This window comes from Doryrhamphus excisus, chromosome 20, assembly GCF_030265055.1.
Source record: "Doryrhamphus excisus isolate RoL2022-K1 chromosome 20, RoL_Dexc_1.0, whole genome shotgun sequence".
Lineage (NCBI taxonomy): Eukaryota > Metazoa > Chordata > Actinopteri > Syngnathiformes > Syngnathidae > Doryrhamphus > Doryrhamphus excisus.
The window spans coordinates 2,473,536-2,498,537 of record NC_080485.1 but is presented as its reverse complement, the minus strand read 5'-3'; the positions used below and the strand labels follow the sequence as shown (position 1 = coordinate 2,498,537).

At 39.7% G+C, this 25,002-nt stretch overlaps 1 protein-coding gene across 1 annotated transcript in view; it reads left to right on the top strand.

Annotated features, from left to right (window-relative positions):
- LOC131107773 (collagen alpha-1(XIX) chain-like) overlaps positions 1-25,002 on the top strand; it is a 97,514-nt gene that overhangs the window by 17,488 nt on the left and 55,024 nt on the right. Inside the window, exons 5-11 of the mRNA XM_058058068.1 lie at positions 6,554-6,592; positions 12,704-12,745; positions 12,844-12,879; positions 13,042-13,086; positions 16,338-16,400; positions 16,868-16,912; positions 22,472-22,537. Of these exons, the coding sequence (XP_057914051.1) occupies positions 6,554-6,592; positions 12,704-12,745; positions 12,844-12,879; positions 13,042-13,086; positions 16,338-16,400; positions 16,868-16,912; positions 22,472-22,537 (336 nt within the window). The remainder of the gene's footprint in view (positions 1-6,553; positions 6,593-12,703; positions 12,746-12,843; positions 12,880-13,041; positions 13,087-16,337; positions 16,401-16,867; positions 16,913-22,471; positions 22,538-25,002) is intronic.

The following is a 25,002-nucleotide window of genomic DNA, read 5'->3' as shown; positions in this document are numbered from 1 at the left end:
CAGCATAGTCTTTTGCTTTGTTATTCATTGATTTTTTTGTTTATTATTATTATTATTATTTCTTGAACTGAAGCTGTATACATTTAGATGCAGACCACTGTATGTGGAACTTTGTGTTGGCTGTGATGTTTTTCTGTGAAAAATAAAAAAATATATTTCTGTGTAATTTTGTGTTCGGAGTCAAAAAAATACCAAAAAAAAAACAAAAAACAATTCTAAAATATTTTATACATTTTTTATATATTTTATACATTTAGATGCAGACCACTGTATGTGGAACTTTGTGTTGGCAGTGATGAACACTTCGTAGATTGCTTTTCTGTGAAAAATAAAAATATATATTTCTGTGTAATTTTGTGTTCTGAGTAAAAAAAAAATACCAAAAAAAACAAAAAACAATATTTTGCAAGAAGTGTCACACTGAACCCAAAAAGGTCCAAGTCATGATGAATATGATGTAATCAGTGTTTTACACTGAGCACATCAGTGTTCAACTGGTTCATATAAATGTTGTTCATATTGTGGTTTGTGTGCCTCATTTGGAGACAAAACACCATTTTGAGAAGAATGAAGACTGTTTTGGATGTAAAGTTTCATTTTGCAGGAGAATTGAGAGGTTTTCAGAAATGTTCTGAGAATATGAGGCATCCTTTCACAAAATGTTTAAACAATCGAGAAAAACTGTAATAAACAAAAAATCAATGAATAACAAAGCAAAAGACTATGCTGCATCACGTCTTCTGTTTGGGTCAGGCCACAGCACCTCATCTACATCACATGCAAGGTTTTCTCCAAGCGGGGAAATATGGCCTAGCATGGCCAATCCAGCCATGGAAAGCATCTGCTGGAATGTCTCCACATGCATCTTCCATAGCTTGGAGAAGGGGATTGTGTGTTTGTGGATTTCTGACCTTTTGCCCAGCCTCCCTCATTGTTAGAGCGCTAATTGTAAAAATATGTGACAGGTGTTTGTTTACCCATGTGATGAATCAGTGTGAATAATAGGAATATTTATTTGACTTCTTTGTGAAAACAAGAAGTTTCTTCATAAAAATTGTGCCAAAACTCAGAGAATTGTGTGTAGTGTTTAGAAAAAAGTGTGTTGTACATCTGCAGTGTGAGTGTAAAATCAGGAATTGTGCTTATAGTTTAGCAGACTTGGTTCATGGAGTTGGTGCATTGGTTCTATGTTGTGGTCACTGGGTCTCAGGCATGGAGAAAAACTGTAAAAAGAACTTGAAGGAATCTCGTATTTTATTAGCTTTTATTTTTACTACCGTTTTATCAGATTTCCAAAATGAAACATCACAATCGACACCCGCGTGGGTGCTTTTTAACGCCTGTCCACGCCACTGAGGACTTCCTTTGCTTCCTTTTCTCTTCGCTCTAAAATTCACTTCAGCGGGGGAACGAATTGTTCCACTCAATCAAAACCAAAACGTTCCGTCGTGTTCGGTGTTGTGCGGTGAGCTGTGGGCCACCCAGGATATTGCAGAAGTATTCGGCGGTGCACACAAGAGAGGAAAACATTAGTCATTTGATAAATGAGGCTCTTTGAACATTTAGTACCAGTCTCTGTCTGCGCTTTCTGCCTTCCTGTGGCAGATAATTTTGGCAGTTAAGCATCGATTTCCCTTACACAGCAGAAGCAGGGGTTCAGATCATTAGCCTCCCTCCATAAACCTTCTTGCGCCTCTGTGTATTAGTGGCGGGGAGGAGCGGCGCTTTTAACGGCGCGCACTGCATCATTCTCCCCCGTGGCCCCTAACGTGGCAAAATAGGCGTCGGAGCTGGGAGTCCTTTTTAACAGCCGCCAGCATGACTTTACGCTGGAACTACAGCTGGCAACCCAAGCTCTGCTGAGTAAATGGCGGCATGCCGGAGTTCACCGCTCACCTGCGGAATAGACCGCGAGGCCGCACGCTGATAGCGCCGAGATGTTGATCAGCGTCTGACGTGAGAAATGAGACACATGACTGCGAGTTGACATTTGACGGATGATGCCGACGGTACCCGTGAGACTGCAGATGATCCGGCGTCTGATTTCAACTTCCTGTTGCCTCAAGTGCGTACATCTCTTAATCGCCGCCATTGTCCCAAAAGTCCCCCATTACAAAAAATGCGACTCTAGTAATAATTGGCTAAACCAGGGGTGCTCATTAAGTCGATTGCGATCTACCGGTCGATCGCGGAGGTGGTACTGGTCGATCGCTGGTCGATCGCTGGTCGATCGCGGCGTGACATTCAAAAAATATCACATCAAATAAACAAATTGATATAAAAAAAAAAAACTACCTAAACCATCAAAAGGTTGGCTAAAGCCATGATGTCAGGTTGTATGTTAAGTTTGGAAAGAACGTGCGGGCCATATTTAAACACTTGGCGGGCCGGATGTGGCCCCCGGGCCGTAGTTTGCCCACCCCTGGACTATATGAATACAATACTTTTACAACAGGGGTGCTCATTAAGTCGATCGCGAGCTACCGGTCGATCGCGGAGGTGGTACTGGTCGATCGCTGGTCGATCGCGGCGTGACATTAAAAAAATATCATCCCAGCATCAATGCCGTCACTTGATTGACATACAGTGCAGCCATTCAGATGACAACTGAATGTTGCCCTTCGGGCGACCAATCAAATCAAACAACGTCTCTAAGTGCAGCAGAACTTACGATGTCAGCCTATCATCCATCCCCGTTACTTGATTGACATACAGGACAACCAATCAGATGACAACTGAATTTTGACCTTTAGGTCACCGCTCATGCGTAAACAACGATGCAAAGTGCTAAGCTAGTCGGCGAATTGCGTTAGATTTTAAGCCCTCGCTAAAGTTTATGGTCACTAAAATGAGTGAAGGAGCTGGACCAAGTAAAAAGGCAAAAACTGGACCAAGTAAAAAGGCAAAAACATATCACTTCCATACGGAATGGGAGGTGGACTTTTTTTTCACAATGTCTTTTTCGAAGTGCGTTTGCCTCATATGCCATTCTACCATCGCAGTACCAAAGAAGGGAAATGTGGAGTAATGTGGAGGTAATTACAAAAAATGTTAATAGTTAATTATGTGTGTTTTGCAATATTGGCTCATTTGGTTATGTAAGGTACATCAACATACAGGGTGACCCAAAAAGATGCGTACCCATGAAAATTTCAATTGTGACTTTGATTAAAAAGCTATTTATTTCAAATTACAACCACACATTATTCAGTTTATGGAAGACCATTCACCAGAGTTTCAGCTATTTCTGTCAATTTTTAGTCAATTTATGGCTTTCCCAAGATGTGTTCCAAATGTCCACCATTCCGTTGCAAGCAAACCTGTACTCGTCTGACAAAGTTGTCAATCACTTTTACACACTCCTCTTTCGGGATGGCTCTTATTTTGAGGCAGAGGTTCGAAGAGAGACTCATAAGCAGAAGATGCGATGTGGAATGGGCCCCGCACTCACCCCGCACAGATCTTAACCCACCAGATTTTTATCTGTGGGGTTTCCTCAAAGACAATGTATGCCAGGGAAATCCACAAACAATTGAGGAACTGAAAACTGCCATCACAGCAAAAATAAGAGCCATCCCGAAAGAGGAGTGTGTAAAAGTGATTGACAACTTTGTCAGACGAGTACAGGTTTGCTTGCAACGGAATGGTGGACATTTGGAACACATCTTGGGAAAGCCATAAATTGACTAAAAATTGACAGAAATAGCTGAAACTCTGGTGAATGGTCTTCCGTAAACTGAATAATGTGTGGTTGTAATTTGAAATAAATAGCTTTTTAATCAAAGTCACAATTGAAATTTTCATGGGTACGCATCTTTTTGGGTCACCCTGTACATTGTACGTACAAATAATCCTCAATACGTTTGAAAATAAATAGATGTTTTGCATTTTTGTAGTGGGTAGATCATTTTGACTCGGTCATTTTAAAAGTAGCTCGCATGCTGAAAAAGTGTGAGCACCCCTGGGCTAAACAATTGCCAAGCTGTCCACCTTAAATGCATCGGAGGAACCTCGCTTTCACTTACTTTCCGTAGCTTCTCACGTCATTAATTATGATGCTAAAACTACTGGACGTTGACCTGCTTATTACATCATGCGGTGCGGGCAGGAAGCATGTGACAGAGGGGGACAGAGGACATTTACTTTGGTTATCTCTGCCATAAAATTAATGCACAGATTTAAATGACATGAAGGACCACAAAGCTGTCATAAGAATATACATGATTCATCATTAACACCATAGTAGTCCCAAAAAGTATACAGTGCATCCGGAAAGTATTCACAGCGCTTCACTTTTTCTACATTTTGTCATGTTAGCCTCATTCCAAACTGTATTAAATTAATCTCTTACCTCAAAATTCTACACAAAATACTCCATTATGACAATGTGAAAAAAAGTTTTTTTGACATGTTTTGAATTGATTAAAAATAGAAAACAAAAAAATCACATTTACATAAGTATTCACAGCCTTTGCTTAATACTTTGTTGATCCACCTTTGGCAGCAATTACAGCCTCAAGTCTTTTTGAATATGATCCCACAAGTTTAGCACACCTATCTTTAGGCAGTTTTGCCCATTCTTCTTTGCAATAAGTCTCAAGCTCCATCAGGTTGGATGGGAGACGTCTGTGCACAGCCATTTTCACATCTCTCCAGAGATGTTCCATCGGATTCAAGTCTGGACTCTGGCTGGGCCACTCCAGGACATTCACAGAGTGGTTCTGAAGCCAATCTTTTGAGATCTTGGCTGTGTGCTTAGGGTCGTTGTCCTGCTGAAAAATGAACCTTCGCCCCAGCCTGAGGTCAAGAGCGCTCTGGAGCAGGTTTTCATCCAGGATATCTCTATATATTGCTGCATTCATTTTTCCTTCTATCCTGACTAGTCTGCCAGTTCCTGCTGCTGAAAAACATCCCCACAGCATGATGCTGCCACCACCATGCTTCACTGTAGGGATGGTATTGGCCTGGTGATGAGCAGTGCCTGGTTTCCTCCAAACATGGCGCCTGGCATTCACACCAAAGAGTTCAATCTTTGTCTCATCAGTCCAGAGAATTTTGTTTCTCATGGTCTGAGAGTCATTCAGGTGCTTTTTGGCAAATTCCAGACGGGCTGCCATGTTCCTTTTACTAAGGAGTGGCTTTCGTCTGGCCACTCTACCATACAGGCCTGATTGGTGGATTGCTGCAGAGATGGTTGTCCTTCTGGAAGGCTCTCCTGTCTCCACAGAGGAACGCTGGAGCTCTGACAGAGTGACCATCGGGGCCTTGGTCACCTCCCTGACTAAGGCCCTTCTTCCCCGATCGCTCAGTTTAGAAGGCCGGCCAGCTCTAGGAAGAGTCCTGGCGGTTCCAAACGTCTTCCATTTACGAATAATGGAGGCCACTGTGCTCATTGGGACCTTCAAAGCAGCAGACATTTTTCTGTATCCTTCCCCAGATTTGTGCCTCAAGACAATCCTGTCTCGCAGGTCTACAGACAGTTCTTTTGACTTCATGCTTGGTGTTTGTGCTCTGACATGCACAGTCAACTGTGGGACCTTATATAGACAGGTGTGTGCCTTTCCAAATCATGTCCAATCAACTGAATTTACTGCAGGTGGACTCCAATTAAGCTGTAGAAAGATCTCAAGGAGGATCAGTGGAAAAAAGATGCACCTGAGCTCAATTTTTAGCTTCATGGCAAAGGCTGTGAATACTTATGTAAATGTGATTTCTTAGTTTTCTATTTTTAATAAATTCAAAAAAAGTAAAAAAAAAACTTTTTTCACATTGTCATAATGGAGTATTTTGTGTAGAATTTTGAGGTAAGAGATTAATTTAATACAGTTTGGAATGAGGCTGTAACATGACAAAATGTGGAAAAAGTGAAGCGCTGTGAATACTTTCCGGATGCACTGTACATATACTGTATGTTAAATCTCAAAAATAATCCTAGTTCATTCATTGTTGTCTATTTTAGACCGATAGTAAATGTACTGCACTTTGTCACACATAGAAATACACAAATAGTAATTATCAGTGCTATGAACACAGTTGTGTAATTGTTGCATCATGAGTGCATGTCTAATGAACGAACGAACAAAAGCAAATTATATGCAAATGAGTCAAAGTGGGACATGTCAGCCGTCATGTGTGGCTGTGAACCAACATGCACAGGAGAATTACATTCAATTATGCAAGCGCTGTTGAGGAACAAAAAAAATAAAAGGTGCTTAGTCATTGAGCAACAGCTTTTATGCTTCTGGTTGACAGCGCCATTAAACGCAACATCATAATAGTGACTTATGGTGGGGATTTGGAGATGGAGCCATTGTATGTGGCGTTGAAGAAAAATGACTGACTGGCACTCTTGGCAAGTTATTTCGATGTTTGTGAGGTAAAACGTGTTCAAGATGGATCTCACTGTGTGTGATGGATCTCATTGGACGGTCCAGCTGTCAAGTTGTTACCACTGAGGGTACAACTTTGAACTTTACACAATAGCCCGAATTTATGTTGGATATACTGTAAGATTGGTGGACGCTTCTTAAACATGATTTTAATTTTTTTTTAGGTGATGACAGCGCATGGATTGAGGCAGCTCTCCGGAACTGTAAGTACCTCGTGTGTAGATGTACCTCATGTGAATGATGCAATATTAATCATTCATTCATTCATTCATTTTCTACCGCTTTTCCTCACGAGGGTCGCGGGGGCTGCTGGAGCCTATCCCAGCTGTCTTCGGGCGTAAGGCAGGGTACACCCTAGACTGGTCGCCAGCCAATCACAGGGCACATATAGACAGTATGGGGAGAACATGTAAACTCCACACAAAGATGCCCAATCAGGATCTTCTCGATCATGCTAACATGCTAACCACATCGGAACATCCAGTATCTCCCAAGCTCGAGCTCGAGTCGATCCCTCATTTACTTGGTTCCGGAGCATAGAAAACTTCTTTACAACTTTCTAAATGTCTTTATTAGAGCCCCCCAGACATAAAATAACACCCCTATAGTCACCCTTAAACTTGCAGTCACTGCTTCACTAATATTATAGACCACTAAACAGGGTTTAGTGGTGGCCAGCCAATCACAGGGCACATATAGACAAACAACCATTCACACTCACATTCATACCTATGGACAATTTGGAGTCGCCAATTAACCTAGCATGTTTTTGGAATGTGGGAGGAAACCGGAGTACCCGGAGAAAACCCACGCATGCACGGGGAGAACATGCAAACTCCACACAGAGATGCCCGAGGGTGGGATTGAACCCTGGTCTCCTAGCTGTGAGGTCTGCGCGCTAACCCCTAGACCACCGTGCCGCCCGCTATATTAATCAATGAAGGGAAATTCACTTCACACATTCATGTGCTGTATTGACCAGACCAGTGATTTTCAACCACTAGTGTACCTTGAGAAACCGTCAGGTGTGCCGTGAGGAATTATCCAATATCACTTTTTATAATTAACATTTATTAATCATCATTTGCAAATATTATGCCAATAGCCATTATGTCAATAGTATACATGGACCCAAATATTCCAATTCACTTTGGTTTATTTGCTCAAACGGAAAGAATTGAACAGGGATGGAATATTCCTTTAACCAATCCGATTGAGGTATCTTGTACCCGCTCAAACGGAAAGTTGTCAGGGTGCCTTCTTCTTCCTGGTGTTTTTCTTCTTCTCTTGTTTATTGGCGGTTGGCAAGCAGCTTTCGTGTGCATTAGCGCCATCTGTGGAACAGAATCTAAACCCTTCTATACGCCATTCACAAGTCCAGTTTTATTAAAATGAAAATATATATCTATATAAAACATGTCCTGAGTTTAATTATAAAATATTATCAAGATTGAATTTGATCTTTTCCTGTTTAAATTGATCCCGGGTGCGTTCTTTCAGTGCATGCTCAGATATGACGTAACACGCAGATCCAGACGTTCTTCACTTTTAAAAATGGAGGCCAGCAATCGGCACTGGACTAAGCAAAGTTTGTTTTTGATTCAAACTCAATTTCAAGACTGGACACACGAAAAACTGGCATTACGGAGTTATTCCAACAAGTGGAAGAATAACTCGGGGAAGCCGGTATCACGTGATGTTGATGTTTACGTTTTACTGGGCATGCCCTATTGACTATTCTGTTTGATTTTCACGGCGCATGTAGACAAGAGATTGGAATATTCCTTTCCATGGATACCATTGTTTCCCGAAAGGTGATTGGGAAAGAGAAAAAGTGGTGATGTAAAAACGTGGCTACTGTGGAGTGTCTGTGGTGTAAAGACTGGCAGAGCAATGTAATATTGGTCCGTGTGGCAACACCTACCTTGTTCCTCCCATAGACTTATTGATGCACGTGTGAGGTCGTGGGGACATTTTGGAACATTTTTGGTTAGTGGTGTGCCACAAGATTTTTACAATGTAAAAAACGTGCCGTGGCTCAAAAAAGGTTGAAAATCACTGGATCAGACTATAGTGGAACGTCAGTTTTTATCATTAATGCGTTGCAAAAGGTCCAACAAAAAGCCAAATGAATCCATTCCAGGTAGCCAAAAATATTAACAAAAACACATTTTACAGAAATGTATTTGTTACTATGCAGAATATTTATTCATTCATTCATTTTCCGCTTATCCCAACTGTCTTCGGGCGAGGTGGCCAGCCAATCCCAGGGCACATATAGACAAACAACCATTCACACTCTAGTCCGTGACAAACATAAACAGTTAGAGCTGTACACTTTGTCACGTGAACTTTATTGTCAACATCAGAAACAGCCGTCTGTTACGTGTCTCCTTTAACGCTTAGATGCACGAGTGACTGGACCCTACACTCTTCCATAAGTGTGTCAAATATGACCCATACAAGAATCAATGCCTTTTTATGCCAATTTTGCCATTTTGGTTAGGAATAATCACTTGTATGATATTTAGTATTATATTTAGGACCACACAAGAATGGTTTCATGTTAGAAACATCTTCATTTTTCACTTTTTAACATCTTTGAAAAAGAAAATGACCCCGTACAACAATAGAAAATGAGGATTGTGTGTTGCATAAAGATAAGTTAAAAATGTGAACGGCATGATATCAAAAACATGTTTTTTGAGGAATACCTGGAATATGAAATGATAAAAAAAAAATTATTACGAAAATATTTCAAGAAAACAACCTGACCAGGTCATTTTTGACCCACTTATGGAAGGTTGGGGTAGTAACACAAAAACAAACATTTCTTAAAATGTATAAAAGATAAGTTAAAAATGTGAATGGCATGATATCAAAAACATGTTTTTTGAGGAATACCTAGAATATGAAATGATAAAAAATTTTCATTACAAAGATATTTCAAGAAAACAACCTGACCGGGTCATTTTTGACCCACTTATGGAAGGTTGGGGTAGTAACGCAAAAACTAAAATTTCTTAAAATGTCTAAAAGGTAAGTTAAAAATGTGAATGGCATGATATCAAAAATGAGGAATACCTGGAATATGAAATGATAACAATTTTTCACTATGAAGATATTTCAAGAAAACAACCTGACCAGGTCATTTTTGACCCACTTATGGAAGGTTGGGGTAGTAACACAAAAAACAAAATGTATAAAAGGTAAGTTAAAAATGTAAATGGCATGATATCAAAAACATGTTTTTTGAGGAATACCTGGAATATGAAATGATCAAAAAAAATTTATTACAAAGATATTTCAAGAAAGCAACCTGAACGGGTCATTTTTGACCCACTTATGGAAGGTTGGGGTAGTAACACAAACACAAAATGTATAAAAGGTAAATTAAAAATGTGAACGGCATGATATCAAAAAGATGTTTTTTGAGGAATACCTGGAATATGAAATGATTTTAAAAAAAATTATTACAAAGATATTTCGAGAAAACAAACTGACCGGGTCATTTTTGACCCACTTATGGAAGGTTGGGGTAGTAACACAAAAACAAAAATTTATTAAAATGTATAAAAAAAGTTAAAAATGTGAACGGCATGATATCAAAAACATGTTTTTTGAGGAATACCTGGAATATGAAATGATAAAAAATGTTCATTACAAAGATATTTCAAGAAAACAACCTGACCGGGTCATTTTTGACCCACTTATGGAAGGTTGGGGTAGTAACACAAAAACAAAAATGTATAAAAGGTAAGTTAAAAATGTGAATGGCATGATATCAAAAATATGTTTTTTGAGGAACACCTAGAATATGAAATGATGAAAAAAAATTCATTACGAAGATATTTCACGAAAACAACCTGAACGAGTCATTTTTGACCCACTTATGGAAGGTTGGGGTAGTAACACAAAAACAAAAATGTCTTAAAATGTATAAAAGGTAAGTTAAAAATGTGAATGGCATGATATCAAGAACATGTTTTTTGAGGAATACCTGGAATATGAAATGATACAAATTTTTCATTACGAAGATATTTCAAGAAAACAACCTGACCGGGTCATTTTTGACCCACTTATGGAAGGTTGGGGTAGTAACACAAAAACAAAAATTTATTAAAATGTATAAAAAAGTTAAAAATGTGAATGGCATGATATCAAAAACATGTTTTTTGAGGAACACCTACAATATGAAATGATAAAAAATTTTCATTACAAAGATATTTCAAGAAAACAATCTGACCGGGTCATTTTTGACCCACTTATGCATCTAAGGGTTAAAGCGTTCCCAACTTGTGTTACATTTGAAACCTTTTTGAAGCCGTACTCGAAAAAAAGAAGCAGAAACTGTCTGAAAGCCAATTGGTCTAACACTCCAAAATGAGTGCTTGAATGCTTGAAGTGTTTTATAGGAGAAGGAAGGCGAGAGATACGGCCTTGTTCATCATTCTGTACTGCTCCATCCCAAAGATGTATGCACATGTATACGTCTTTTACATTTCTTTGCTCGAGAGACACAAAGAGCTGATGATGCAACTCTACAATAAAAGAGAGCATTTTTTGGAACAATTTTAAGCTGACTACAAGCTGACAGAAATGCGTTTTATAAGAACTGGGCCTGTATATCTTCCATTGAAATACACACTGCACAGCAACCAGGAAGTCAAAAGTTTGCACGAGGGAGGTTACGCATAGAAAGGAATCACACACTCACACAAATTTGTGCACACACACAGTGTTCAGTGGCAAATGTGAAAATTGTTAATAGTTCATGGTTGTATTTGTAAAAAAACATATTTATATTTTCATGCTGAACCATGTTTTTGTGTTGTTTATGTTGTGGCATCGTTTAAACATTTTGGCCGATAAAATATGGCTAAGTTATTCTTGAAATCTATCTTCTCACAACAGTCTTTTTTTAAACTCATGTTTTGCTGAAACTCTGCTGATTACTAACGAATGGAAAAAGGTACAAACCATTTTTTTAAGATGAAAGATGGGATTCAAAATGTACTTTTGGTATAACCATGTCTATGTAACCCCAAAAATACAATATGCTGAGCACCTTGAAAAATCTGTCAAAATCATCAAAAATGGCCGATACTGAGAGGGGCGGCTTTTAAAAAATGGCTGGGATTTAGTTTGTTTGTTTTGGATTTTTTTGGATTTTGTTTTCTGATTTTGGAGTCACCAAAGCGGATCTTTTGATCCGCATATTGATTTTGGGATTGAATGTGTTAAATTATTTTCTGTTCGAAATCTGTCTACAGCAGGGGTCTCAAACTCAATTTACCTGGGGGCCACTGGAGCTAGGGTCTGGGCAAGGCTAGGCCACATCAGGTTTTCCAAAAAAAAACAAAACGCATTTATTAAAAAACGGAAAAATATACAAACTTTTTCAGTGCTTTGGTTCCGATTTTCTACAATAAAAGCTCTGATAAAACAAAGATGAAAAATAAATAAACAAATCAAGAATAAAAAAAATCAATCAATCAGTAATAAATAAATAAATAATAATAATAATAAAAGGGCAAATAATAAAAACTAAAGAAAGCACATATAGTTGGTGGGTAGACAAATGATTTTTTTCATATTAAAATGAACAAAGCATTATTAGAGCCCTGTAGACATGACAAAACACGACTATAGTCACATTTATACTCTTTTTATTTACAACATATTGCGCAACTGCAGGGTCTTGAGACACATGCTAACTCGCAAACTAGAGAGCTAGCCACCTAAACGGTAGCCTTCAAGTTATTTCCTTTCAACTTAAATAGCCAAAAACTTACCACTTCCACACGGATAGGGAGGATAACTATTAACAGTTATTTAACCTTTAACATGAACATGAATCAAACGTAATCATTTTTTCTGGGTACATGATACCATACAGCATCCATATCAAACTTGCGCGGGCCGCACTAACATTAAACTTTCATATCAAGGCGGGGGCCTCAAACTAGTGTCCTGCGGGCCACATTTGGCCCGCGGGCCGCATGTTTGAGACCCCTGGTCTACTGTGTCCCAACTTTAAAAGAAACACGATTCATTCTTCACTGATGTGTACTACATGCTTTGTTTGGGTGATACTGATATAGTACTTTGTCAGGTGTTTTATTCCTGTCGTACCATAACTGAGACGGTGACTGAAAACACATTTTTGCCAACAATTTTTGAATCCTATGAAAACCGAGATACCCCAATACAGAGAAGCCAAGTACAGGCATGCAATGAGACATTGTGGAGTTAAAGTAGATTTTTATTTATGGCTAAGTCACATTTAAAGTGTTTTATTTGTCTTGTTTGAGGATGAAACGATGAATACACCAAAAGGCGAAAAGGGGGATCGTGTAAGTATTGCCAAATTCTGTCTGTGTTCACAAAACTGCCATAAGTGATGTTTAAGTGACATGTTTCTTTTTTTTCCTCGATACTTGTAAACCACAAGGGGGAAATTGGAGCGCAAGGACCGCAAGGTGTCAAGGTAACATGTTAAAGGCTTCTACAGTTGACAGTAGACATTTTTATTTTGCTTTCAGTGCACCTTCATTTTAGTTCAAAGTTATAGAGTCAATGTGGAATAAATACTTTATCATTCATTTCCTTGCCTCGCACCCCACGTTCTCACACCGCTGTGATGTCATAGGGAAACATCGGGCTGCCGGGATTGAAAGGAGATCAAGGTCCAGAGGTGAGTCACTTTTTTTTTTTTTTTCTTTTGCATTTCCATATTTCCAGTACCTTAAAATGTCATCCTGGGGAGTGAAGAGCACTGAGCATGAAGCACTCGGAGGTTGTCTCATTTAAGCTGAGTTCTTACAAAGACAATTCACCACCTTCTATGTAGAACACTTATTTTCAACCGGTGGGTTGCGACCCACTAGCTAGCCCAGGGGTGGGCAAACTTTTTGACTCGCGGGCCGCATTGATATAACAAAATTTCCGGGGGGGGACTATATATTTTACACGTAACAGTCCACCTGGTATTATTGTATCTGTAAAATTGTCATGCAATCTGCTATTATTATTTATTATTTTATATTTATATTTAAATATTTTAAAAATAATAAAATATTATAATAATTAAAATAAAATTAAAATAATAATTATTATATGATTATTATGTAAAATATGCAAATATAACAATATTATTATATATAATTAATATAATAATTAGCATTAATATAATAAATATAATACTAATAGTTATAATAATAATATAATTATTATTATTTTAATTTTTATTATTATTATGTGCTTGTGTCTCTTTTTTCAGGAGCACTTTGTAAACAACAGACCATGTCAAACAACGAAATTGATACAACCATCAAAAGGTTGGCTCAGGCTATGATGCCAGGTTGTATGTTCAGTTTAAATTAAATACTTTTGAAAGATTGGGCGGGCCGTATTCAAACACTTGGCGGGCCGGATGTGGCCCCCGGGCCGTAGTTTGCCCACCCCTGAGCTAGCCACTAGTTGACGTGTGTTGCACTTCACGTTTTTGCATCGTGTTTGTGGACAATTTGGTGCGGAAGGACATGAAGCGTGTCGTCCGTCACACACAGCTAGTATTCGCTACAAGATCTCACCATGGAGACAGATGGAGTCAGGTTAAGTGCATGGGAGAATTGCGCTAACAATGAAGACTCCCAGGTCCACTATGATGGGACTAGGAGGACTTTCATGCCCACTTTGATGTGCAGTCGTGCATTGTAAACAATCCTGTTAAATATGAGTCATTTGAGAGTTGAAACATTGGATGGATGGTTGGATGGATGGATGGTTGGATGGTTGGGTGGATGGATGGATGGATGGATGGATGGATGGATGGATGGATGGATGGTTGGATGGATGGATGGATGGATGGATGGATGGATGGTTGGATGGTTGGGTGGATGGATGGATGGATGGATGGATGGTTGAATGGTTGGATGGTTGGGTGGATGGATGGATGGATGGATGGATGGTTGGATGGTTGGGTGGATGGATGGATGGATGGATGGATGGATGGTTGGATGGTTGGGTGGATGGTTGGATGGATGGATGAATGAATGGATGGATGGTTGGGTGGATGGATGGATGGATGGATGGATGGTTGTGTGGATGGATGGATGATTGGGTGGATGGATGGATGGTTGGATGGTTGGATGGATGGTTGGGTGGGTGGATGGATGGATGGATGGATGATTGGATGGATGGATGGTTGGATGGTTGGATGGTTGGATGGTTGGATGGATGGATGGATGGATGGATGGATGGATGGATGGATGGTTGGGTGGATGGATTGATGGATGGTTGGATGGATGGTTGGATGGATGGATGGACGGATGGATGATTTGATGGATGGATGGTTGGGTGGATGGATGGATGGATGGATGGATGGATGGATGGTTGGGTGGATGGATGGATGGTTGGATGGTTGGATGGATGGATGGATGGATGGATGGTTGGGTGGATGGATGGATGGATGGATGGTTGGATGGTTGGGTGGATGGATGGTTGGATGGATGGTTGGATGGATGGTTGATCCTATTGATATGGGCTATCAATACTTTAAAAAAAAAGTAGACATTGTAAATTTGACTTAACAGTAACTGGAGTACAAAATATGTGTTTGCCAAAACTCCAGTGGAGAAGCTGATGTGTCGATAGTGTAACAAAGGAAACCGTTTCAAAGGAACGAAACCCGCAGATTTGACGCAGTACATTCCCCCTGAATATATAAGCAGGTGGGGTGGTTCTGTTTTGTTTTTTGTAGCCATGGCGAGATGAAGCCCGATGAGGCTTCGAACCATTTCAGTCAACTGGTTCGAGAATGGATTCATTTCTTGAAGCTTCATGTGCACACGACACCCCCTGCTGGCCTTGGATAGAATTACAGGCGGATGGATCTTCATGTGTGATGCATTGAATGCACGAAATCTGTTTTGGCTCTTGGAAATGATTATGCACTACAAAAAAATTATAACCAAATGATTAATCTACAAAGTGTAAGATAAAATATACAGTAAATATAAAATACTGAATGTTTTCTTGTCCATAAATGCCATGTATCATGTGATATGGCTAGCTTCATCATGGTTGTGTTGGAAATACTGTAATATATTAATATTATAATGTAGTACTATTAACCTTACCATGAACGAGTGAAGGTCCAGTTTCATCTTTATGTTCATTAAAGGCACGTTAATGCCTGAACATGGATGAGGTGTTATTATTATTATTATTATTATTGTACCCCAACTCCTTGAAACACAATAAGTACTTCACCTCTTAATAACAATGACAAACAGTGAAAATACAAACATAGCATCTATTAATAGTGTTGATTTGGCTTACTGATTAAGTCAAAATGTTTCCACACAATTTCCTCTTTCTAGCTGGCTCCATATCTTCTCTCTCTGAAGTCCAAACTAACGTAACCGTATAGTAACCAAACCATCGACAAACACGATCCACATGCTCAAATGACTGACTCTCACCACAAATCCCACATTTTAATGTTTAAGTCTGAGGGGTTTATATCGCTGAGTGACAGGCAAACATTGCGGCAAATTCTGAACCTTTTCCCGGTCAGCGAGGCTTCTGACGTCATCAATTCCGGCCCCTCCCCCCAATAAATCAAGCCTCGGTACACGCTTAGCGGAAGTTCCCACTCGATTACTCGACATACGCTTCGAATCCACGGCACCTCTTGTAACATCACTAGTTTTTTGGGTATTTTTTGGTCTCTGGACTTTAGTGGTTTTCTGCAGTACACATACTGTATATATGTGTTTGTTAACACTAGCCAAGGCTAAAAATACTATTTATTTGTACAAATGCAGTTCAAGTATTCATCGAGTGATTTATGACATATAGAGATTATAAAAAAAAAAAATCAAATCCTTGTTCCTGGCTAATCCAATAAAATGACAGCCTTTTCTTATTGTGTTCTGTCAGGGCAAGCAAGGCTCGTCTGGACCCACTGGACCCACTGGACTCCCCGGCCTCCCAGGAGAGCCAGTAAGTGTACCTGTAGCAGACTTCTTGTCAAGCCGTGTCGCCTTATCTGTCACCTTGGCTTATCCTCCGCCTCCGACTTGAGCCTGCCAGACTGAGCCTGAGATCAACTGATTAGCAGAGTATCACAAAGACGAGTCCACACTTTTTTCTTACACAGTCAGTCAGCAAAGGTGAGAAGTAATTAGCAGAAATAGCGAAATCTGTTTTTTTTTTGCCAAAAAAAAACCAACTAAACAGAGACAGAGAATATGTTTGCGGCACCTGCTTTGATAATGAACATCTGATGAACATCTGCCTTTCTTCAAAAGCAATGACGGAAAAAAAAGACATTTTGTAAAAAGCCATCAAAAGGAAATGATGTTGAAATTCGGCAGTCTGCTGAGGCAGTGAGGAGGAGGAGGGTGTGTGTGAGAAGATGAAGGCCTGCTGATAGATGCCTTCTTTTTTTTCCCCGCCAATGTTTACAGGGATCGCCAGGGGAGCCTGGAAGAAATGGCCTAAAAGGAGAAAAGGTAGGCAAACTTCCAAGTTCTCACCTCTAAGAAAAAAAATAAAAAATAAAAACCCATGAGGCTGTGATGTTTCATCAGAGGTTGAACATACAAGACACCTGCCTGATGACTCACCTTGCATGTCATTCACGCCATCTTCAATCACGGCGCAGCTTTTGATGCCCGCCCGACTACCCCAGCTACTTTACACAAAAGCCCTCTTGCAGCAGGACTTCTTTCAAAAGTGCAGCAGCGTGCGCACTTTGACATGCGTGTTTGATGAGGTGTGTCACTTGTCAAAATAAATGACGCTTTACATGCACCCCCCCCCCCCCCCCTCGCTATAGAGTCATTCTGTCAAACTCTGGCGCGGAGAAGTAAATCTAATTTCAAGTGCTTAAGCTTCCGACATCCTTGCAGATTGAGCGCCCTCCTTTTGTCGCCTCCGCTAATACAAACTCTCGTTCCAGGGACAAGTGTGAATATGTATTCATATGCCACAACAAAAACAAACATTCATTTCCAGATTAGATTTGAATACAAAGCTAATATGCATAAAGCCATTCAATTATGAGGCTTGCGGTGCATAGTTGATGTTTAGTGTATATACAAAGAGATAAACAAAATATGTCTTTGTTAGCCTGCACAGTCTCTGCATCTTACAGTTTGTTCCCACTTCAACAAAGCAGCGTGTGACCCAAAAGTGAACCCTCGTTATAAGTCACTGAAATATTTCCCTTCTTTCTTACTGATACAAAAATGCAAGCCTGCTCTGAGTACGTAGATGAAACATAGCCCAACTGAATATTAATGCAGCACCAAATGGGAATGGGTGTTAAATTGTAATGTAAAAAATCTGAATATTTACTTCCATGTGCAAGAATTTGGTAGGAAATTCACAAGGCAACCATTTTTAATACAATATATTATCTCAAGAGGTCCCAACCAGAGTCTCGAGTCTTTCATCTCAAGTCGAGTCAAATCCCAAGTCAAAGGCTTGACATCAAGTCCTTACAAGTCATGAGCACTGATTAAAATGTCATTTTAATCATGTAATAATCTACTCAATTTGACAATGAATGCATTTCCATTAGCGGCACGGAGGTCGAGTGGTTAGCGCGCAGACCTCACAGCTAGGAGACCAGGGTTCAATTCCACCCTCGGGCATCTCTGTGTGGAGTTTGCATGTTCTCCCTGTGCATGCGTGGGTTTTCTCCGGGTACTCCGGTTTCCTCCCACATTCCAAAAACATGCTAGCTTAATTGGCCACTCCAAATTATCCATAGGTATGAATGTGAGTGTGAATGGTTGTTTGTCTATATGTGCCCTGTGATTGGCTGGCCACCAGTCCAGGGCTCTTGCCTGAAGTCTGCTGGGATAGGCTCCAGCGTGAGGAAAAAGCGGTAGAAAATGAATGAATGCATTTCCATTATTATTTTCTAAGTCACGGGAAAATTGTGCATTGTGGATTTAGTCAGAAATGTAATCCACTTCCGTGTTTGTTCTTAAACCCAGTTACTATGGTACCCATTATGTCATTGTATGGTCATATCACCTCGTACTTCGGTACGAGGTGCATTATTAAAAAAAAAAAAAAAAAAAACTTAAACTGTATTATGGAAAGCAGGAAGTGAACAAATGTAACAGTTAGTGATTGTAAAAGTACCAGATGGAGGGGTAGGATTTAATAAGCTTTGCTTCTTCCTACTCCTTTTGGACATGTGGAACTGGGAACTGATTATGGGATGCACTCAATTGGAATCTGATGCATGTTCAAATGAAATTAAACCATTACCATTACCATTACCATTACCATTACCATAAACCTGATTGGATGTTCATAGATGCATTCAATGAGGCAGATCTCTTCCGGCATATGACTGTATATCGAAAGATCAATAAAATCAATAACTGAATATTTCAAGTATTGGGGCTAAAGTCCAATTCGGTTCCTGAGTCAAGTCAAGTCCAAAGTCATCAACATTGTGTCACAGTCAGGACCCATGTCGTGTTCACAGACGTTTGCGGCATCGAGGTTAGCGTCTTGTTTACAGTCAAAGTGTGGTGGCGGTGTCACGGTCTGGGCATGCATGAGTACTGCTGACACTGGGGAACTGTGGTTAATTGTGCGGCAGAGCGTGATCGCCTCCCGTTGGTTGGGTTTTCCAACATGATATGTCGCCTAAACACACGTCCAAGATTTACCCAGAGAACGTACTGATGATACTTCCTCCTTAAATATGTCACCATGTGCCTCAAATGAACAAATGAAAGAGATTGATGATGATTTGGATATGTCACATGTTCCTTGCTGTGTCGCTCTGTCACACTGTAAACACGTCTACTTTTGTTATGTCTCCCTGTCTTTCTTTGCCTCCTTCCATCTGTCACCTGTCATTTTGATTTGCATGGAAAAGAAAGGAAGTTGTCAACATCACAGAGATTTCAGGTTATATCCATGAAAGGATTGAGTTACGTTTTGCCAGCCAGGAAACAAAAACATTTGTTTATGTCAGGGAAGGCAGTCACTTTCAAACAAAGGGTGACATTTGATGGCATTGTAAGGATTTTAGGAGTAACCAAGGACAAACACGGATGTGCTAAATGATCACAATAAGGATACGGTCTCCTCGCGGTGTTGGGGAAATCACATTTTGGAACCACAAAATTGCACTTTGGCCAAATAGAAGCCTGAAAAAAATGGGTTCACACAACAAAAAGCTATCAGACGCCTCCAGACGTCAACATCATCGGGAGGTATTTCCTTTCTGCTGTCACCAAATAGCATGACTTTAGTTTTGTTGAGGTTCAAGTATAGTATAGTCATTCATTTTCTACCGCTTTTTCCTCACGAGGGTCACGGGGGTGCTGGAGCCTATCCCAGCTGTCTTCGGGCAAGAGGCGGGGTACACCCTGGACTGGTGGCCAGCCAATCACAGGGCACATATAGACAAACAACCATTCACACTCACATTCATACCTATGGACAATTTGGAGTGGCTAATTAACCTAGCATGTTTTTGGAATGTGGGAGGAAACCGGAGTACCCGGAGAAAACCGGCACATGCAACCGAAACATGCACGGGGAGAACATGCAAACTTCACACAGATATGGCCGAGGGTGGAATTGAACCCTGGTCTCCTAACTGTAAGGTCTGCACGCTAACCACTCGAACACCGTGCAACCGAGTATAGTCATTCATTCATTCATTCATTTTCTACCGCTTTTTCCTCACGAGGGTCGCGGGGGTGCTGGAGCCTATCCCAGCTGTCTTTGGGCGAGAGGCGGGGTACACCCTGGACTGGTCGCCAGCCAATAATCGCCAGGGCACATATAGACAAACAACCATTCACACTCACATTCATACCTATGGACAATTTGGAGTGGCTAATTAACCTAGCATGTTTTTGGAATGTGGGAGGAAACCGGACTTTTGACTTTTGACTTTTGACCGATACTTTTACAATCAGTAACTCTTACATTTGTTCACTTCCTGCTTTCCATAATACAGTTTAAGGTTTTTTTTGTTTTTTTTAATAATGCACCTCGTACCAAAGTACGTCATCCAATGACGGGTACCATAGTAACTGAGTTTAAGAACAAACACGGAAGTGGATTACATTTCTGACTAAAATCCACAATGCACTATTTTCCTGTGACTTAAAAATAATAATGGAAATACATTCATTCATTTTCTACCGCTTTTTCCTCACGCTGGAGCCTATCCCAGCAGACTTCAGGCAAGAGGCGGGGTACACCCTGGACTGGTGGCCAGCCAATCACAGGGCACATATAGACAAACAACCATTCACACTCACATTCATACCTATGGACAATTTGGAGTGTCCAATTAACCTAGCATGTTTTTGGAATGTGGGAGGAAACCGGAGTACCCGGAGAAAACCCACGCATGCACGGGGAGAACATGCAAACTCCACACAGATATGGCCGAGGGTGGAATTGAACCCTGGTCTCCTAACTGTAAGGTCTGCACGCTAACCACTCGACCACCGTGCAACCTAGTATAGTCATTTCATGTCTTATTTTTAATTAGCTCTGGTGTGCTTTTAACAAAAAGCAGTAGTGCAAATAATATTAGCTTGCAGTATTTCGTCACTTTACAGATGTCATAAATATACAAGTTGATCAGTTGTGATCCTAGTATTGATCCCTGATTTCATCCTTGTATTCTCCTAGCTTTACATATTGCTTTCTGTTAGCTAGGAAGCTTTTGACCCAATTCAAAACTAACCCTCTGATTCATTTCCTTTCTAGTTTTGTAATTAGGACATTGTGATTAATTGTATCGAGGCTTTTGTCAGATCCATAAATACTACTGTAAAATCTACACACTTTCTATGGTCTGTAGCGTTGAAATGTTGCATGTAAATCTTAGCTCTTATAAATAACTTTGTCCAACCTATTATTGAACAGCTTCTTGATCATTTCATAATTTGAACTACTTTAGCTGTTCTGTGGTTCTAGGACCTTTTTTATTGTTTCCATTTTGTATTTTGTGAGGAACATAGAATTGGGATTCCCATCTATACGTAGTTTCCTTCCTTTACTGCTTTGTGTAGAATTATGGACTCTCTTCTTCTAGTTTTGGACCAACATTTACCAAGTAGCGATTGAACTTTTCAACTACCCCATTCATATAATCTATTCATCTTTTTTTTTTACACTCCCGTTTCTTTTTGCATTTTGCCTCCTCAAGATTGAACAGTGCAAAATGTAAATTGCAAATCATCAACTGGTCTTACATTTTTAACCAGCAGTGTATGAAGTCTTTAGTTTTACATTGGAGGGGGGGGGGGGGGGGGGGGGGGATCACAAAAGGCAGCAACAGGCAGTGTCGTGTGTAGGGAAAGTTCGGGAATTCCCACAACACATGAATGTCACACGTACAAAAACTAACAAACCGGCAACTAGCTGTCGACGTAGCTGTGATAAATACCACCTTAATTAGTACTACAGTAAACCTCGGATATATCGGATTCAATTGTTCCCACTGGTTTTGTCCGATATAAGCGAAATCCGTTATATGCGTATACCGGAAAATGTCCGTTTTACGCATATATCGGATTTATATCCGGTATATGCGTAAATGGGATTTTATCCGTTATAAAAAGGCACTTCCTTGACTATGTTTCCAATGTACCTGGACGCGCAGGCAACGCTGCAAACGCTGCAAATGACGTCGTATAGCGGCCTGTCACGATTCGGCGAATTGGAGCGCCACGATGCGGCCATCCGATATATGCCAGGGAAATTTCATGGAAATGCATTGGAACGGGACTGGAGATTTTGTCCGAAATAGGCGAAATCTGTTATAAAAAATCCGATATATGCAATGAATTTTTATTGGAAATGCATTACAGAAAAATTGGTTCTTTTTTATCTGTCCGTTGTGAGCGAATTTCCGATATATCCGAGTCTGATATATCCGAGGTTTACTGTAGTACTATTAGCCACCAGGTACACAACACAGGTCACTCTAACAGGAGTCAACGGGTGGAACTAAAGACAAAACAGGATCTACTGCACTGTTGACTTATGACCATTTCTTCTTTCTGTAGGGGGACTCGGGAGCAATGACGGGACTGCCAGGACCCAAGGGCGAGCCTGGAGAGCCCGGTTATGCGGTGTGTGATTTCATTCTTTTTTTATGGCTGTTGCAAATATGCATATTCAAAAGTGCATTTGAAACAGATCATAGAAGATGGCTTAATCAAGATCACATGATCCAGCATTAGAAATGAGCCCCTTCAGCTACATGCAGCAACGATGCTGTTTTGATGATGCAACACCATTAAGTAATCAAACATTGAATAACCTCAGCCTGGGTAATTATCTCTGCGCCCATTTTGAAGATTAAAGCCATTGAAGCACTGCATTTAATGGACGTGAATATGCATATATATATGTTCATTATAGCGTCCATCAAATAGGCGATGCATTTACATGCTCCACGGTTTTGAACCATCTTGTTTGTTTTGGCGAAAGGGTCAAAGTCAACCAGCTCAGCTAGCAGACGATGAGAAAATTAGAGCAAGATGAAGTGTTTAGAGCAGGGGTGGGCAAACTTTTTGACTCGCGGGCCGCATTGATATAACAAAATTTCCGGGGGGGGGGCAGACTATATATTTTACACGTAACAGTCCACCTGGTATTATTGTATCTGTAAAATTGTCATGCAATCTGCTATTATTATTTATTATTTTATATTTATATTTAAATATTTTAAAAATAATAAAATATTATAATAATTAAAATAAAATTAAATAAATAATTATTATATTATTATTATGTAAAATATGCAAATATAACAATATTATTATATATAATTAATATAATAATTAGCATAAATATAATAATCATAATAGTTATAATAATAATATAATAATTATTATTTTAATTTTTATTATTATTATGTGCTTGTGTCTCTTTTTTCATGAGCACTTTGTAAACAACAGACCATGTCAAACAACGAAATTGATACAACCATCAAAAGGTTGGCTCAGGCCATGATGCCAGGTTGTATGTTGAGTTTAAATTAAATACTTTTGATAGATTGGGCGGGCCGTATTCAAACACTTGGCGGGCCGGATGTGGCCCCCGGGCCGGAGTTTGCCCACCCCTGGTTTAGACTTTCTATGTGGCTGCTAACGTGCTATGTGTGCAAAGGAAGTTGACATCTTTGGTACTAAGGTGCTTTCATGAATGTCATTGCTGCTGGTAAGCGTCCGTGACAGGAAATAGATTTTTTTTTCCTGTCACATTTTATGGTCTTTGTTATCTAAGATGACAATAAAAGCAGTAAAAAGAACTCAATGGGTGGTTGAAATGAGGGGGGCTGTATTCCTTCACTCTGTTGTATGATTGAAACCCTGAAAAAGGGACTTTATTTTATTTTATAAAACAAATCAGGATACAATGTTTACCGGTTTTATTAGATTATGTATTAATATTAGATTTATTTATACCTGACTGCTGTACCCCGTCCCGCTTTTACTCATGTTTTAACTGTGTATTAACGAATGTATGTTGTATTTTAAAGTATCTTTTACTTTGTTTACTTGCTTTTATTCAACTCCATTCTTCTGTAAAGTGTATTTGAGTATTTTGAAAAGCGCTATAAAAATAAAATGTATTATTGTCATAGATTTAATCATATAAAATAAAGCAATTACAGTAAACCTCGGATATATCGGATTCAATTGTTCCCACTGGTTTTATCCGATATAAGCGAAATTTTATATCCGGTATATGCGTAAATGGGATTTTATCCGTTATAAAAAGGCACTTCCTTGACTATGTTTCCAATGTACCTGGACGCGCAGGCAACGCTGCAAACGCTGCAAATGACGTCGTATAGCGGCCTGTCACGATTCGGCGAATCGGAGCGCCACGATGCGGCCATCCGATATATGCCAGGGAAATTTCATGGAAATGCATTGGAACGGGACTGGAGATTTTGTCCGAAATAGGCGAAATCCGTTATAAAAAATCCGATATATGCAATGAATTTTTATTGGAAATGCATTACAGAAAAATCGGTTCTTTTTTATCTGTCCGTTGTGAGCGAATTTCCGATATATCCGAGTCGGATATATCCGAGGTTTACTGTACTTCAATTCTTCTCCTATTCTACTGAAATATCAAGTTTGAACAGACACATGCCGCTTCCCAGCATGCTTTGCTAGACTAAAAAGTTATTAATATTATGTCTTTAATTTTTGTTTTAGTCCTTCCATGTAGTATTACCCTTTGTGTATTAACTTTTATTATCTCTTCTCTTATCTTTATCTGACACTGACACTATGGTTAGTGCTCCCATTCATTCTGACTGTTGTGTGCCCAACGAGCAACCTTGAACAATTACTAGAACAATTAATAGTTTTACTATCACAGGTAATCAAGCACTAGAACTAAAGTTATATGTTTTATAGTTACAATAAAATGAATTCTACAATAAATGGCGGTAAGGACTGAAGGATGATGTCCATCCCAACGCATGGAAAATATGTAACCTTTGGAGGGTCTGCTTTTTTGATACACCTTGTACTGTACAAGTGCATCATGGGAGACCATGGAGATCACCGTTGCT